We start from the raw sequence: 16799 nt of genomic DNA on the forward strand, positions 1-16799 counted from the left end.
GGTTGCAGAGCGTCGTACGACGCAAATCGGATGCAGTGTGAATCCAGCATATCAGTGCTACAAATACTCTGTAGCGTTTGAAGCCCTAAGTGGACCGCAGCCAATAGCGAGCGCTCACGGATCCGCTCCGCAACAGTTGAGTCTGCTGAACGCGACCATTGCTACTACTACCAACACGAGTTCTGATTGCCCACTGCTTTTTCGCTTTCTGCTTTTTCGTGAAGGTGAACACACCCTTAGGCTTGAGTAGGTTCAGACTTTCTCCTGTAAAATGAACAGATGAACTAAAACCTAACGTAACCTAATCCGTGAGACGAATAATTTTGAAGCAATTTGAAGTGATTTCAAGTAATTCGTAATAGTCTATCGAGGTGGATAATGACAGATTTACTTGGTTAAAAAAGATTAAAATTTTCAAAGAGTTGAAATCCGTAATATGTCGAATGAATTTGTGCATTCTGTTACGGTCCCGCGTATCTACAAAATCACGGCCGATATTGTGCGCCGCGTGCGAGAAGATGGTGCTAGCCTAAAAACGTTGATTTACGAAAAAAAGCATCCTGTAAGTGTAAAACATAATCGTAAGAAGAATATAAGATCAATTGGAAAAGATCTGATCTTCCGTTAATTATGCTGCTTTTATAAGAATATAATTTATCGTACAATTCAGAATGTGGCCGGCATATACGGCCTCGCGGTCAACGTCTTACAAGCGTTACCTCAGTTAGACCAGCTGTTTGACAAGACCCAAATTCTAACGGAACAACCGCGTCTGAATCCCTGGTTAGCCAGAGTTCTCATAACGGAGCTTTTATGGCGCAAGAGATGCTTGAAGAACCGCTCTAAGCCAGTCCTAACTGTCCTAGCTTACGAAAACAAACTACGGGAAGAGTCAATAAACCTCGGCTACATAAAAACTTTCGTCGATCATAAAGACAAAGGTAATTATCTTTAATACTCACCGCATGCTTGCATTTTTGCAGAATTTCGATCTCTGGAGACTCGTCCTAAAGCAGTAAAAACATTCTCCTTCATGGTCCTGATTATTCGCAACTGCAGAATATTATCCAGTCGACAGAACAAACAAGTTAAAATTGGAGATCTGCAAGATTATCAAAGTAGACCCTGTCATCAGGAATCGATTTACAACAAAAAGAACAACTGTGCGATGGGTCCGGCAGCAGTACTGGGAACATTGTTCCTCTATAGCATCGCCATGTTCACTTTGCCGTTTGCCGCTTTCTTTATGATACAACGTTTTATGATATTAGAATTCCAAACTGATACTGCCGTGACTAATTACATTTCTGTACTGGCTGCTGTAATCACAGTAAATTTGATTATCTCCTGTTATGTTTATCAGGCTTTAAATGAGCCTGTTGAGGAGAAGGAACAAAGTGAAGACGAAATTAGAATAGAAACTAAAGAGAGTTTAAATAAGAAAGATAATTAAAATAGTTTTCTTTCCAAAAAAAAAGAACTTGTAAACAAAAAATTGTAAAAAATGTCAAATATTTTTTATATTATTTAATTAAAAAACGAGCATTCTTTGTTACTTAATTAAAGAATATATATGTAATTGATATGTCTATATGCATAATGGAGAAAGAAAAAGTTTACTAAAAAAGATGTAAATATACAATGTATATAAATAAAAACTATATATAATGATGAATAATCTTTATTGTAATAAAGTAGCAACAAATGGTACTTTATTTTCAGAATATTGTAAATTGACCTATAAATCCCTTTCAAAAGATGATATCTTAAATCTGCTATGTATTCTACATGAGAAATACAAAACTGCCTTTTATCATTATTCCATAAAGTCTCGCTTATTTAGATATTACTTTAAATTTGTGTACTTTTACTTGGAAATATTGCGCTATTTCTGGTTTTATATGCTGGGAAATATTGATAAGTGCATTTAAAACAGACTTTATATGATATAAAAATATTTAAAAAATTGGATGAGATACTTTGAGTGCATGATTAAGATCAAACTTAAATTTTAATGTAAATTTGATTTCAGTTAAATGAAAAAATTTTAATGAAAAAGAAATGCAGGTACATTTATAGATAATATAGAAAAAAAAAAGAAAATTTAGCTTAAAATATACATTTTTTTTGCTATATTAAAAAATTGAACTTTTTTTCATTAGATCAGATCTTTTCTCCTTTTTTCTTTCAAAATTATGTGCATATCTTATCATGAATGCACATAAATGTACATATATGTATGCATGAATGGGCGCGCGCGCGTGTGTGTACATAAAATTTAAAAAATATACAATGTATTTAATAGATTCTTCAAAAAGATTTGATTGTTTTTCTTTTCTCTTTTCAGTAAAAAGACCTAGATACGTTCGTGTCAATACTCTTCTGTTATCAGTGGAAGAGGCAATCTCCTTTTTTCAACAGGATGGATGGCAGTTATTACCCAAAAGTACAACACATTCTTCATATCTACAATCCTTGTCGCAATTATCAAAGCCGTATTTTATACAAGATCTGCATATACCAGAAATGTTAGCTTTTCCGCCTTCGACAATCTTTCACGATCACAGCGGCTATCGCAATGGCAAGCTTATTCTTCAAGATAAGGTATAAATAATAGAATCTTTTCTATCTCTACTGATAATATTTTCTTTGTAACTTGTACGATTATTCTAGTATTATCAAATATTTATCACATAACTAATAGCCCTCTAAAAATGTATATGTAGGGCAGTTTTTATTATTATTTAATATTAGATTACATTTACTCAACTTTTACCAAATTTTTTTAGTAAATTAAGTATTAATACTAAAATGTATCTATTACTAATACATACCTTATAATTAGCATCATTAAGATTTAATTAAAGATTAGTAAAAAACAAATACGTTTCATAGTTTTACATTAACTATCTTATTTCACACTTAGGCTAGCAGTTTGCCGGTGCATTTGTTGAATCCTATTAGTGGTTCTACAGTGTTGGATATGTGCGCTGCGCCCGGAATGAAAGCTACTCATGTGGCAGCAAAACTGCAAAATAATGGGTACAGTTTGTTTCTCAATCAGAGATTTGTTATTAGATAATATATGAATGAAGAAAATCAAGAAATGTATTAATATCTAATATTTTTATTGAGTAATTTAAGTAAACTAATTAAAGTTTAGAAACAGATACTCTAATATAAATTATTATTTTTAAATAGAAAAATTTATGCCGTGGAGATTGATGCTAAAAGATTTAAAACCTTACTCACTCAGATAGAAAAGACTCATGCTCTCTGTGTGGAGCCTCTTAATCAAGACGTTTTAACTCTCGATCCAAAATTGTATTCACACGTGGAATACATTTTAGTCGATCCAACTTGTTCTGGATCAGGTAAAAATTTTAATATAAATTATATAATAATGTCAAATTTTTAAATTAATCAAAAAATAGCATAAAGGACAGAATAAGATAATAGAAAATAATTTTTTTATGATTCTTTGCACTATTCCTATTCGCGAAACGAGTAATTATTTAATTGTAAATTATCTTCTGTAAAATATACCGACATAATTTTCATTTATGTATAATTTACGATATAATCTTACAATTTTTATTAAAGGCATTATTGATAGACCAAAACAGAGCGAAATGGATGGAACGCCCGAACCAAAGCGCTTGAAAAATTTACAATCGTTTCAAGTTTATCTTTTGAGATATGCGCTGTTCAATTTTCCAAACGCGAAAAGAATAACCTACAGCACATGTTCTCTACATCCCGAAGAGAATGAGGAAGTAGTAGACGAAGTTCTGGCTAATGTTGGAAATGCTTACCGTTTGCTACCAGTTAGGCAATTGCTCAAAAATGACTGGACAAACTTCAGCTCGAAAAAATACAACTGCGAAGATCTATGTTTGTATTCGAGGCCAGATGATGATTTTTGCAATGGTTTTTTCGTAGCAGTATTTGAGAGAAATTTTGATGTGACTCTGCCAAAGTGCAAACTTAAAGGGGGTAACGAATATAGTATGAATCTTATTGGGACTAATTTGAATATCAAGAAAGATGACATGGCGAAAACATCAGCACATCAACAAGAGAAATGTGAAAAGAAGAAGAAGAAGAAGAAAAAGGAAGAGAAGAAAGTAATTTCAATGAGTGATGAACAAATGAAGATATCGGCAGATATTGTTGAATTTGAAGTACCTGACATAGATAGTAAAATAAAAGCAAAAAGTAAAAAAGAAATTGAAAAAATGGATGTTTGCAATGATTCATTTAATTTTAATAAAGCATTGAATGAATCTAAAGATATACAAGAGGAGACATTGGATGTCATGGAAACGAAAAAATCGAGGAAGAAAAGAAAATCGAAGCATGAAAATACACTTCAAGAAACTGATTATGACGAAAAAGAGCAAAATAAGGAAATTGAAGTTGAACTGCCAAAGATAAAAAAGAAAAAAGAAAATAAAGGAATCAAGATTGATAAAATTCATAAAATAGAGCAAGCGGAAGAAACTGTAATTGGACCATCAAAGAAGAGGAAAAAAAGTAAAGAGATTTATTAAATAGAAATAAATATGTTGTTAAATAAGAATTCAGTATTTTTTGTATTGTATCATCGCATTATTCCTTATTCCGTATTTAGTCTGTTTATAAAATTGCCAATAATAAATGATAATATTGTATAGAGATTGTTTTTTGCTATGTTAAATTTTCTAAGAGTCTAGTGCTGAAGTCTGTGCTTTTTTATTTGCATTTTTTGTATCTTTTAATTTTTTTTCCTTCATTTAAATTATTCTAAATAATAGGTACATACTTACAAAAGATAACAAAACCACTTGTTGATTACTTGGCTATCTACTACTAATTGTCAATGATCAATATATCAACTCTTCACGATTGATAACTGAAAGCGCAAGTAAATTTTTTTTACCTACTGCAAGTGTACATACTCATTGAATGAGGGAAAACAAGGTGAGAGATAGAGAAAAAGAGAGAGAATACAATGAGTTGTATAAAATCCATCCTAAAGACTATTTCGCTAACTAAACGTATATGTATAATATTTATGATTCCATCGATAAAAATGAAATGCGTCGTATTGTCGATTAAATTAATAAATGTTATCTCATTCAAAGAGAGATTCTTCAGAATCTATAGGATCTCTGTAGATAATATATACAATCTAAAACTTAACTTGATAAAATGCTTACGATGGCTGCGTTTAGCAGACTCAACAGTTTTGCAACCGTTTTGTGATTCTTTGCTGAGATAGGACTATTTCTTTAAATCTAAAAGTATGATCCAATCAGCGCGACGAATCATAAAACAGTTGCGAAACTGCTGAGTCTGCTGAACGCAGTCAATGATATATTTTTAAAATGTTTCTTTTTCCTTTTAAACGCTTATATATTTTTTTCTTTGAATGTTTTAAATAAATTAATTCAATCTCATTTCTTAGTGATTCAAGAATTTTATTATAAAAATTTTCTGCAAAGAGAAGAAGACGAAATATAATCTTAACTTTTTAATTTGTTTTTTTTTTTCCTATATAGATATATATATATATATATATATATATATAGACGTTGATATAATTATGCGATAACTATGATTCAATTTTCTAGCTTATCCCTTTACTGTGCGGTACATTACTTAACTCGCTAAAATCACGTCGCGTGAGTCACGACACGGAATGTCGAGAAATATATTGTCTATAAGTTAAAATATCATATAAGGACTAATCGCGATGTAATATATATGATTACGAGGTGTTAGAGAATTGAAATTATTGCGTCACAACTAGCGGTGCATCAAAATTGATTTTCTCAAGATCGATTTTCTTATGATTTTTATTTCTTTAGCCACGATTAAGCAATGACTTTCAAAGAAACGAATTCGTTTCTCTCAACTATACATATATGTAATATTATTTGGATTCAATATAGAAAGCTTAAAAACGGAGAGTTAAAAACTTTATGAATATTTTTATTTTTATATCGCAAACGAATTTAAACTTTATTAATTTTTTTTTCTCTATTAATTAATGTGAATACTTCATTACAGACTAACATAAAAAAGAGGAAGACAAAAAGAGGAGAAACGAAGGAAGAAAAAGTTGTAAGTATACAAATTATTATTAAAATAATATGTAGGCACACAAATTAGAGCTTTTAATTTATCAATTATCATTATCTTCTCTTTATATCAATTCTTTATTTCAATATTGTATCTATATACACTGTAACATTGCAAATTAAACGCAATACAAATTTGCTTTCAATAGTGAAGATTAATGAAAATTTGTTTTCATAAGTATGCGCCCGAAAAAGAAAAAAATGTGAAATTTGAAAAGTTCATTTGTTTTGTACTGTGTTGCATACGTGCAATAACTATTAGCATTTAACAATGATGTTATCAGATGTGCTTTGAAACACAAAAAGTCACTGCTTTAAAAACACAAAAGTACTGTCTAAAAACACAAATGCTGGATTCACACTGTATCCGATTTTCGTCGTACGATGCTCTGCAACCAATCAGAAAACAGGATTCCGATGGATTTTGCTTCGTATCATCGGAATCCTGTTTTCTGATTGGTTGCAGAGCATCGTACGACGAAAATCGGATGCAGTGTGAATCCAGCAATAGGGCTCATATCGAGTCGGTACGAATTCGTACAGGGTACCTATCATAGAACAAGTCGGAATCGATTCCGACTTGTTCTATGATAGGTACCCTGTACGAATTCGTACCGACTCGATATGAGCCCTATTGCTGGATTCACATTGGATCCGATTTGCGTCGTACGATGAAAATCGGATGCAGTGTGAATCCAGCAATAGGGCTCATATCGAGTCGGTACGAATTCGTACAGGGTACCTATCATAGAACAAGTCGGAATCGATTCCGATCGGAAATATTCAATTATTCCCTAGATTTCTATTGTGTTAGCTAGGGAAAACGGAATAATTCCGATCGGAATCCATTCCGACATATTTCATGAGGGTGGCACCCAGTTGGACACGGCTCAATTGGACACTCACAGCGCTTGAGACTACAAAGCTCCTAAGCACCGGTCGCTGTGATTGGTGGTGTCCAATCGAGCCGTGGTCAATCGGGATCACCCCAGAGGGAGATTGGCCGTCTCCCACGGTCCCTCTCTCTCATTATTGTGGACCACATTTGATACATTACTTAGATACGGATTGCGCAGTCCATTCTCTATGTCTTTGATTTAAATGAACTATTAAAATAATGATATTTATATTATAAATAATATATTATATAGACGAGGTTTCTTAGGGCCTGCGCACAATAGAGGAACAAGAATTAGATATTAAGATTTCAACCTATCAGAAACCGCGTATTCCGATGTAATCAGTTTCTGATAGGTTGAAATCTTAATATCCAATCCCTGTTCCTCTATTGTGTTCAAGCCCTAAAGTCCACTAAAAATATATGTAAGTTAATACGTATGTACATGTTCAAAGAGTACAATGTAAGGGCCTGAGCACAATAGAGGAACAGGGATTGGATATTAAGATTTCAACCTATCAGAAACTGATTACATCGGAATACGCGGTTTCTGATAGGTTGAAGTCTTAATATCTAATTTTTGTTTCTCTATTGTGCGCAGGCCCTAACAATTTGTAAAAATTGATAGCGTTTTCGGCCCGGCCAGGTTTGCACCAACCTGGGTTGGAACAATGGCGTTTTGTGCTCTCCTATTGGTAGAGAAGGTAACGTCAACCAATAGGAAAGATCAATCCAACCAAGGTCGGTGCAAACCCGATCGGGCCGAAAATGCTATGAGAATCGTCGATACGATTCTCTGAAAAATTGGATCGATTCCGAAAGAATCGAGAAATAAAAAATCGATTTTCAAGAGTAAAAAGAATCGATTTTCTCGATGCATCGATTCAAGGATCGGCATCCCTACTGCCCGAAATGAACAACCAATTCCGAGCACTGATTTATGCTATAACCTCTTTTCACGATATCCGACAATATTCGTTCAATTCCAGTTTCGACACTTTCGACTCCTAATTTGATTGTGATAAACTTAAAAAATGGATTATTTCAATTATTGTAATAATAATTACCATACGGATAGTATATTATGACATTCAAGACATCGATGATAACTAAGTGGGCGATAAAGAAAAATTCGGTGACAAACTTTTAATCGATTTGCTTAAAAAATACTTAATTGAAGGCAATTTTCGTTCTGTAATAACTTAATCTGACTCAACGTTTTTAGGTTATATTTACTGAAGCAGAAGAACATACTACAGTATGTACGCGATCTGATTGGTTGGCCTTTATTTCTTTCGCCGCATTGTTCAATAGGAGAGGCAATAGTTTATATATCTCTTATTTCTATATTATTCCTATCGCTATTGCCTCGCATTGTGTTTAGGGCTTAACTGAATGGAAATCAATATTGATTTAATAGAATGAGAAATGAGTTCTATTCCAGAAATGAGGAACAATGATATACAATACGATACAACAAATTTTTACATCGGTTTAGGACTAGCAATTGCTTCTAGTGTTTTTATAGGTTAGTAATGTGATATATTAGTTTAATCAGAATTTTTTATCAAGAATCAATATTTTATACTTAATTTCTACCAGTAGTATTATTATTTAATTACCTTGCTTTTGTAGAAAAAAAAAGCCGAAAGTATTAAAAAGATGTACAAAAATTAGTTATTTCTTCGTCATTTTAATTTAGGTGCCAGTTTTATCATAAAAAAGAAAGCTTTAATCAAACTCCAAAAGTACGGTGGACTGCGTGCATCGTCTGGTGGTTTTGGCTATTTAAAAGAATGGATGTGGTGGGCTGGTCTTTTATCTAGTACGTATAAATTTCAAAAGACGTTCTAGACGTAATTTTTTTATGACATTCGTGTAAAAACATTCCAAATAAACGTTACAGTGGGCATAGGAGAAGCAGCCAACTTTGTTGCGTATGCATTTGCACCAGCGTCGCTTGTAACGCCGTTGGGCGCTTTAAGCGTTCTGATATCAGCAGTATTAGCATCCAGATATCTTAATGAAAAACTAAATCTTTTGGGAAAGGTGAAAAATACTTGTACAGGCAGAAACATTAATGTTGAAAATAATAGTAGGGGAGAGTGGTCTAAATCGGACCTATTTGCAGTTTTTGCTCTCTATAAGGCGTAAATAAAGTCCGATCGTAAAATCGAAGGTGCCATTGAAAAGATCATTTAATTCCCTTCATTTTTGCTTTAGACCATTTTGACGTATCTCTCACCTGTGTTGAACTGTATTGGAAAATGTAAAAACGCTTTTTCCGGTCCGATTTAGAACCAATGGTTCCAAATAAGACCATCCCTTGATTGAAAACTCCAATTTTTATGGATTTTTAGATAAAATTTTTTAATATTTTAATGTATTTTTTTCTTAGTATTGAGTAAAAACGAGCAATTTGATAGTCAAAGATAAATATTTTTTCGGAAAAAGAAATTACTGACTATTTATATTATTAGAATTGTAATTAATAAAATTCAACTAATTTGAGTCTGATGACTCATGATATTTTACTGATTTAATTGCTTGCATCAGATCTGATCAGCTGATCACCAGTACTACAACCAGACCTATAAGTTATTCACTGTACTGTCCGATTTGGACACGGGTCCTTTCAAACTTTAGAACAAATTTTACATTAAACCGCAAAAGTGATCATAAAATGCTTAATATTTTTGAATTCTACACTCTTTAATTATCTTAAATCAATTACTTTTCAAATTTTTAACACCTTTTAAATAATGATTTATAAGGATTTTCTTTTTTTTTTAATTTTTCGCACGGTGGTTGAAAATACATATTTGCGTCTATTTTATAAATGTTATGACAAAGAACTGTGTCAAACTGCTATCACATGTTCGGTGTCTTATGAGGACTTTACATTATAAATAGTACGCAAATCTACTTAACCGTATTCATTTAAATTAAAAAGGTCCTATTTGGAACACGGTCCGATTTAGACCACTCTCCCGTACATACCTATTTTCTGTATACAGATACCGCATTTTTATTGTTTTTTTTCTTTTTTAGATTGGTTGCTTGTTATGTATTTTAGGTTCCACGGTAATAATATTACATTCACCAAAAGAAGAGGAGATTAGCAGTCTAAGCGAACTGATTATTAAAATAAGAGAACCAGGTTATATGTTATACGTTTTAATTGTAGTAATGTCTACCTTGTCTATCATCTTCCACTTTGGTCCAGCATATGGCAAGCAAAATATCTTGGTATATATTTGTCTGTGCTCATCTGTTGGCTCTTTGACTGTCATGAGTTGCAAAGGCTTGGGCTTGGCATTGAAGGAGACTATCTCTGGTGGGAAGAACGCATTTACCAATTGGCTAACATGGGTCTTTATATTTAGCGTTATCCTCTGCATCATGATACAGATGAATTATCTGAATAAATCACTGGACTTGTTTGACACATCTATCGTGACGCCAGTTTATTACGTCTTCTTTACAACTCTAGTGATAATAGCATCCGCAATTTTATTCAGGGAATGGACAAAGATGAGCATGGAAAATATCCTAGGTGGCTCTTGTGGCTTTCTCGTAGTTATAATTGCCATATTCTTATTAAACGCTTTTAAAGAAATAGATATACATTATGGCAATATCAAGCATATGTTGAGGCCCAAAAGAGAAATGCTTTCGAGTTATAATTCAAGATGGGACGATCAAGGAGGAGCGAACACTAGAGTGGAAGCTCAGCACTTGCTTAATCATACTTATGTGAATTCAGATCTCACTAGGACTGTCTAAATATTATGTATGCCTTCCAACAAGTGACACAGTGATCATGTCATCTTTGTTTAACATTGGCAAACAACAAGGATGTAATGATTCATTGTGTCACACCGTGTTACTTGTGTCGCTTGTTTGAAGGCACACTATATCTATGGAAACGCATGTAACCTGCTCCATTAAAAAAATTTGTATAGCAAAATCAAGAGGCAGATTTAAAAAAAGAATTTATTGTTTATTAATTATTTATTGTGATATTGATAACTAATTACATAATTGTAAATATACTTTGTATTATTGCTGACAAAAGCAATAAAATACATATTTTGAAAATGTTTCAAAGTCCACACACAATATACGATATCCCTATTTATTTTCAAATAGAAAAGATAGTTTATAAATTGAGAAATCTGTTCTTTTTAGAAAGAACAGATTCCTAGTAAATAAAATATTGGCAGCATGACAACAGTGGCCAGATTTGAGTGAGAATTAAAAGATCATGTTTCACCAGTTGAAAAATCAAGAAGTAGAAATCTAATGGAATCTCTTAACAAAACTTGATTAATCAAATGATTCGTTTCATATAAATATTTGGAAAATAATGTATAACTTGTGTTAGCGATTTTCGCAATCAATCTGCCATCATATGTTATCGGCAAAATTTTATACTTCTAATTTTATATTTCTACAAACATTTTACCAGTAAATTAAAATTTGTAACACACAGCTACATCGCGAGGTAAGTTTTGAAATTGGCTGCTTGGAATGACTGACGTTAAATCCATGTAAGAGAGACAATAAGACACGTAAGGAAAAAACGAGCTATTATTGTGAAATTTATATAGTTTGAAATGTCGATTCAAATGATTAATCGACAACGACAGAATGTAAATAAAAAGTTGTAGCGTAAATATTTTTATTTTCGTATTTTCGTATCAGATAATGCGAGCTTATCACGTGATCCACTTGATATCCGGACTTGTCGCGATTCGTTCGTTGGTGCCGTTGGTGGCTTTCGTGGGCTTTTGTCCATACGTGCAGAATGGCATTCAACCTAGCCGCTTTTTCATATATTGTGGCGTTAATCGGCGACGCGTTTCTAATATTTTTCGCGATATTTCACGTATGTCTCTCATAGGAAATGTTCGCGCGGTAATTCACGATAATGAGAATCCGCGAGACATGATTATATATATATATATGATATATATATATATATATAATTGTGTGATATAACCTTAACGAATAACAATATAGCGTGATAATGTATTATCATTATTGTGTGATTAATAGTTTTTATTAAACTTCAGGTAATCACGTTCGATGAGTTAAAGACTGGATACAAAAATCCGATTGATCAATGTAATAATTTAAATCCGGTAAGACATGTGTATGCGTTTACTGGATGTCAAATAATACATCCAAATAGCCAAATTTGTGAAAAGATGCATTTTGCAGCGTCTGTTATAAATTTCATCAGCAGAGAATGCCAGCAGAAATAGAATCTGTAAAATAAGCAGGAATAGCAAATTATAGAACATCAGCAAAGTGTGCATTTTGTAATCATTTGAGTAATATATATCAATTGAATGATTGTTACCTGATTGATTCCGTAGTCTTTTTACTACGTTTACTTTCTCGATGGATTTAAAATAGATGCAATTGATGTCAATATTTTATACAAATCTGCTGGCAAACTACTATAGTGTGCTGCTAATGTTTTGTTTACAGGCAGAGTTGGTAAAGACTAATGTTTTTTTTTAAGAATAAAACATTATGTTTCTTCTTGAATATGTTTTTAATGCTTCAAATATGCTTTGAACAGTACTATAAAAAAAACATATTAAAACATACTAAAAACATCAATTAAGCATGTTTTAAACTGTTTAAAACACGTTTAAAACGTTTTTTTTTTACCAACCCTGTTAAATACAGAGACATTACTTGTCACAGATCATTCTTTAATGATTACACATCTTGATTTCAGCTTGTTCTACCAGAGTATATACTGCACGTTGTGATCAATCTTTTATTTTTGATTAGCGAACAATACTTTTCGCTGTTTATCAATATCCCACTCATAGCTTATCATGTGTGGAGATACATGAACAGGCCTCTGATGACAGAATCGGGCCTGTATGATCCTACGAGCATAATGAATGCTTATGACTTGTCCATGTACCATAGAGAAGGATGGATTAAACTAGCCTTTTACCTTTTGTCGTTTTTTTATTACTTGTATGGGTAAGTTCTCTCACTTACTCATTTTGAGATGCCTTACATCTTTATTTAATATAGTTCTAATCTTCTTGCTCTAATATATGTATATATATATAATTCGTATTCTAGAATGATCAGCTCATTAATCAATTGAAACGAGCAATCATCGTAAAGATTTTCCATTTTTTTGCAATCGTTTGGTGCAATGATTGCTTAGGTTGGAAATACAAGTTATTTTCTACCAACTTGTAGGTAATAATGGGAGGTTTGTAACAAGTACTACAGAGAAAGATTCTTTGACATCTGTCTAAAACATATAGGCAAACTTTATAATACACACACACATACACGTGTGTGTGTGTGTGTATGATAGACTACATTAAACATTTTTCTGGAATATGCCACTATATATACTTCAAGCAAGATATTATTTATATAGGTATGAATAAAAAAGATTTTGAGTCAAATTAAATACTATAAATATTATTGTGCTTTTGTTAGACATACGAAGCTGAATAACAGACAAATAAACATTAATATTGTCTGTATTTCAACAAAAATATCTGTGTATTGTTTACAAACTCGATTTCAATGCAATAGATTTAATAGCTTTTGATACCTTTGTATGTAAAGCGTTCTTTTCTTTTCTTTCATGTATAATAAAGCATATATTTCATTTAACTTTTATATATACCATAATATAAAAGTACTATAGTTGTTAATAAAAATGAAATAAATAATATATAACTAATATGTACAAACTCTGTATACTTACTTTTTAACTTGCATTATAATTTTTGTGATATTATAATTTTTTATATTTAATATATATATATATATTTATATATATATTTATACACATATAGCTATATCATTTACAATTCATTTAAATTAAAAACGCTCTTGCTCGAGAACCAATCAATTTCTAATGCGCATTGAACTCCGCGCAAGTTAACCTGCAACCTGCAACGGCAAAACTACGGGAACTATAAATTGTAATTTTTCTTACATTTTTCACAAAATAAATGTTTTCTTCAAGAGAAGATAAAAGTGTAAATGAGATATGTTAGATAATGAATAAATTTATATCAGATATTGTTTCTCTTGACTCATACGTCGATTATTGCTGTAAACCCATATGGATTTTACCCGCCTCTTCCCATTTCCAACAATTCCAACATTGGTTGTATCTGCTAATATAACATAACCGGTAATACGACATGTCATTTTGATGTATGTAACAACTTCTCGATACAATTGAAGCAATTTGTTTGATGTAAACAGAATTATTAAGTCAAACAAAAAAAGATACGCTAATTATTTCGGAATAAAGTAATCTGATGGAAATCTGTTTTGGTGATATTACCTAACCTAAAAGTTTATTGTAACTTTTAATTACAGGGGACTTAATTAGATTCCTGATATTACTGTGAAAAAAAAGATATCGAAGACTTACTTGTTTATCTTGAGATTATTGTAGTATAAAGATGCCAACTATTGGAATAAAACGTGACTTGCTATTTGAAGCATTAGGCCAAACATATTGTAAGTTTTATATATATATATATGTATGTATATATATATGTGTTTTTACTGATAATGTTATCATAAAAGTATCAGTAAAGTTAGTTTATGTATTATAAATATTTTAATCTTTAATAAACTTTTAAACCTTGGTTTAGCTGACAATGAGTTCCAAACACTATGCTTCAAATTTGGTTTAGAGCTAGATGAAGTAGTAAGTGTTGAACTATTTCAATAATTTATATATTTTTTACTTTACAATAATTACTTGACCTTTTGCAAATAGACAACGGAGAAACAAATGTTAGCAAAGGAACAAGGTTTTGATAAAGATACAATAGATGCCTCTGAAGAGATTATCTACAAAATTGATATACCTGCTAACAGATATGATCTTTTGTGCTTGGAGAGCCTAACTACTGGATTGCTTATATTCTTGAACAAGTAAATGCTGCACTATATGCTTTTGTAGTTTAGATAACAAGAATTTCATTTCTCAAGTATTATATTTCAAAGTATAAGTTTTATTTTCTTAAATAGGATATCCGTACCATGTTACAAGGCAATCAAACCAAATACAGGAATGGAAAGGATAGTGATGAGCCCAGAGGTAGTATAGAATAATTATGAAAAGAAAATTTTACATTATACATGCATTTATTCAGCACTAAATTATCTCGTTGATTCTTTAGTGCTTAAAAATAAGAGGGCATATAGTTGCTGCAATTTTGAGAGATGTTACTTTGACGCAAGAATCTTATAATAGTTTTATCGATCTTCAAGATAAACTGCATCAGAATATAGGAAGAAAACGTAGTCTAGTTTCTATTGGAACTCATGACTTGGATACAGTTAAAGGTCCGTTTCTATATGATGCTAGATCACCATCAAAGATACGTTTCAAACCGCTATATCAGGAAAAAGAATATACAGGAGAAGAAATCATACAATTGTATGCAGTAAGTATGCAGTCCCTCTCATCCGTATTTGTTAATTCCGTAAATAGTTTCACATATAAAGAAAGAAACCTCATATCTATATATATATATATATATATATATGGTATTGTATTTTTAACGTTTACAGACACACGCGCAGCTCAAACAATATTTACCTATTATAAAAGACAGTCCTGTTTATCCCGTGGTGTATGATAGTAATGGTACTGTTTTATCTCTCCCTCCTATTATCAATGGGGATCATTCAAAGATCACACTTGATACAAAAAATATTTTTATTGAATGTACAGCAACTGATGTTACAAAGGTATGTACATTTGTATGTTGCATAATGCTAATCTACAAGCATATTTGTCGAAATTAAACTACGAAATACTAGGAAATACTTTAGATATAACACACACACACACACACACACACACACACACACACACACACACACACACACACACACACACAATATATATATATATTTTTTTTTTTACTTGCGCGTAAGTAATATTTAAAACTCTAATAATTTAAACTTATAAGATGTCAATAATGTTATTAATTGATATATGAAATATTACATGCAATTTTATTACAAATTCTTACAAATTATTACACATCTGTAGGCAAGGATAGTGTTGGACACGATAGTCTGTGCTTTCAGTCAGTATTGCAATAAAAAATATACAGCCGAAATTGTGGAAGTAGTATATCCTGATAATCAAACTTTCTATTATCCAGAATTAAAATATCGAACAGAAGAAATCAACTGCAATAAAGCGATTAGTTACATTGGTATTAAGTATGTAATTGAATCTTGCGTTGCACATGTAATAATTGTAGACGTAACTATATAGTTATTTGTAAACATTCTCTCTTTTTCTCTCTAGACAGACTCCAGATCAAGTTGCGGAGTTGTTGTCAAAAATGTCTCTAAAATCCGAGATGAAAAATAAGGATACATTAATGGTAGAAATTCCACCGACAAGACATGATGTGATACATCCCTGCGATATTTATGAAGATATTGCTATTGCTTACGGATACAACAAAATAGAAAAAACTATACCAAATATATCGACAGTCGCAGCAGAAGTAAATATTCTATAAACTCTGAATATAATTTCATGTATCGATGTCACGTACTTGTGTACATACAAATATGTAAATTGCAGTTTCCACTCAACAAACTTACTGACCAAATACGGGTAGAGATAGCTCAAGCGGGATTCACCGAAGCACTGACTTTCTCACTGGTATGTTCCAAAAAAGTTTGTCTATGCATAACAATATACATATAAATATATATATATATAT

At 31.6% G+C, this 16799-nt stretch overlaps 5 protein-coding genes across 8 annotated transcripts in view; all 5 read left to right on the forward strand.

Annotated features, from left to right (window-relative positions):
- The first annotated feature begins 282 nt into the window (after positions 1-282).
- On the forward strand, positions 283-4553 carry LOC108762829 (Nop2/Sun-like domain containing protein 5). The gene is made up of 6 exons (XM_018510021.1): positions 283-562; positions 671-941; positions 2348-2604; positions 2927-3042; positions 3202-3374; positions 3604-4553. Exons 1-6 carry the CDS (start codon positions 437-439, stop codon positions 4551-4553), a joined length of 1893 nt encoding a protein of 630 aa, XP_018365523.1. The 5' UTR covers positions 283-436.
- On the forward strand, positions 706-1474 carry LOC108762849 (uncharacterized). The gene is made up of 2 exons (XM_018510056.1): positions 706-783; positions 984-1474. Exon 2 carries the CDS (start codon positions 1034-1036, stop codon positions 1451-1453), a length of 420 nt encoding a protein of 139 aa, XP_018365558.1. The 5' UTR covers positions 706-783; positions 984-1033; the 3' UTR covers positions 1454-1474.
- A 3833-nt stretch (positions 4554-8386) lies between the features above and the next one.
- spict (magnesium transporter spict) lies at positions 8387-11000 on the forward strand. Its single transcript, XM_018510025.1, has 4 exons — positions 8387-8551; positions 8726-8848; positions 8930-9072; positions 10075-11000. Exons 1-4 carry the CDS (start codon positions 8452-8454, stop codon positions 10807-10809), a joined length of 1101 nt encoding a protein of 366 aa, XP_018365527.1. The 5' UTR covers positions 8387-8451; the 3' UTR covers positions 10810-11000.
- A 688-nt stretch (positions 11001-11688) lies between these two features.
- cni (protein cornichon) lies at positions 11689-13392 on the forward strand. Its single transcript, XM_018510055.1, has 4 exons — positions 11689-11914; positions 12102-12170; positions 12779-13035; positions 13141-13392. The coding sequence occupies exons 1-4, from the start codon at positions 11834-11836 to the stop codon at positions 13163-13165; spliced, it is 432 nt and encodes a 143-aa protein (XP_018365557.1). The 5' UTR covers positions 11689-11833; the 3' UTR covers positions 13166-13392.
- A 12-nt stretch (positions 13393-13404) lies between these two features.
- The window catches only part of beta-PheRS (phenylalanine--tRNA ligase beta subunit), a 4543-nt gene continuing 1148 nt past the window's right edge, over positions 13405-16799 (forward strand). Inside the window, exons 1-10 of one of the 4 annotated variants that reach the window (XM_018510054.1) lie at positions 13405-13450; positions 14413-14556; positions 14694-14749; positions 14822-14979; positions 15076-15145; positions 15228-15494; positions 15622-15801; positions 16109-16284; positions 16373-16577; positions 16658-16738. In XM_018510054.1, coding sequence (XP_018365556.1) covers positions 14499-14556; positions 14694-14749; positions 14822-14979; positions 15076-15145; positions 15228-15494; positions 15622-15801; positions 16109-16284; positions 16373-16577; positions 16658-16738 — 1251 coding nt within the window. In that variant the 5' untranslated portion in view covers positions 13405-13450; positions 14413-14498. Of the gene's footprint in view, positions 13451-13976; positions 14245-14323; positions 14344-14412; positions 14557-14693; positions 14750-14821; positions 14980-15075; positions 15146-15227; positions 15495-15621; positions 15802-16108; positions 16285-16372; positions 16578-16657; positions 16739-16799 lie in introns of those variants that run through there. The other 3 variants (XM_018510051.1, XM_018510052.1, XM_018510053.1) reach the window with 3 other exon arrangements.

This window comes from Trachymyrmex cornetzi, unplaced genomic scaffold, assembly GCF_001594075.2.
Source record: "Trachymyrmex cornetzi isolate Tcor2-1 unplaced genomic scaffold, Tcor1.1 scaffold322, whole genome shotgun sequence".
Classification (NCBI taxonomy): Eukaryota; Metazoa; Arthropoda; class Insecta; order Hymenoptera; family Formicidae; genus Trachymyrmex; species Trachymyrmex cornetzi.

Coding starts and splice junctions, on each gene's coding strand:
- LOC108762829 (XM_018510021.1), top strand. CDS start 437: ATGTCGAATGAATTTGTGCATTCTGTTACGGTCCCGCGTATCTACAAA. Junction 942..2,347: donor CGTCGATCATAAAGACAAAG/GTAATTATCTTT, acceptor TTCTCTTTTCAG/TAAAAAGACCTAGATACGTT. Junction 2,605..2,926: donor AGCTTATTCTTCAAGATAAG/GTATAAATAATA, acceptor TTTCACACTTAG/GCTAGCAGTTTGCCGGTGCA.
- LOC108762849 (XM_018510056.1), top strand. CDS start 1,034: ATGGTCCTGATTATTCGCAACTGCAGAATATTATCCAGTCGACAGAAC.
- cni (XM_018510055.1), top strand. CDS start 11,834: ATGGCATTCAACCTAGCCGCTTTTTCATATATTGTGGCGTTAATCGGC. Junction 11,915..12,101: donor TATTTTTCGCGATATTTCAC/GTATGTCTCTCA, acceptor ATTAAACTTCAG/GTAATCACGTTCGATGAGTT. Junction 12,171..12,778: donor AATGTAATAATTTAAATCCG/GTAAGACATGTG, acceptor TCTTGATTTCAG/CTTGTTCTACCAGAGTATAT.
- spict (XM_018510025.1), top strand. CDS start 8,452: ATGAGTTCTATTCCAGAAATGAGGAACAATGATATACAATACGATACA. Junction 8,849..8,929: donor GTGGGCTGGTCTTTTATCTA/GTACGTATAAAT, acceptor TAAACGTTACAG/TGGGCATAGGAGAAGCAGCC. Junction 9,073..10,074: donor AACTAAATCTTTTGGGAAAG/GTGAAAAATACT, acceptor TTTCTTTTTTAG/ATTGGTTGCTTGTTATGTAT.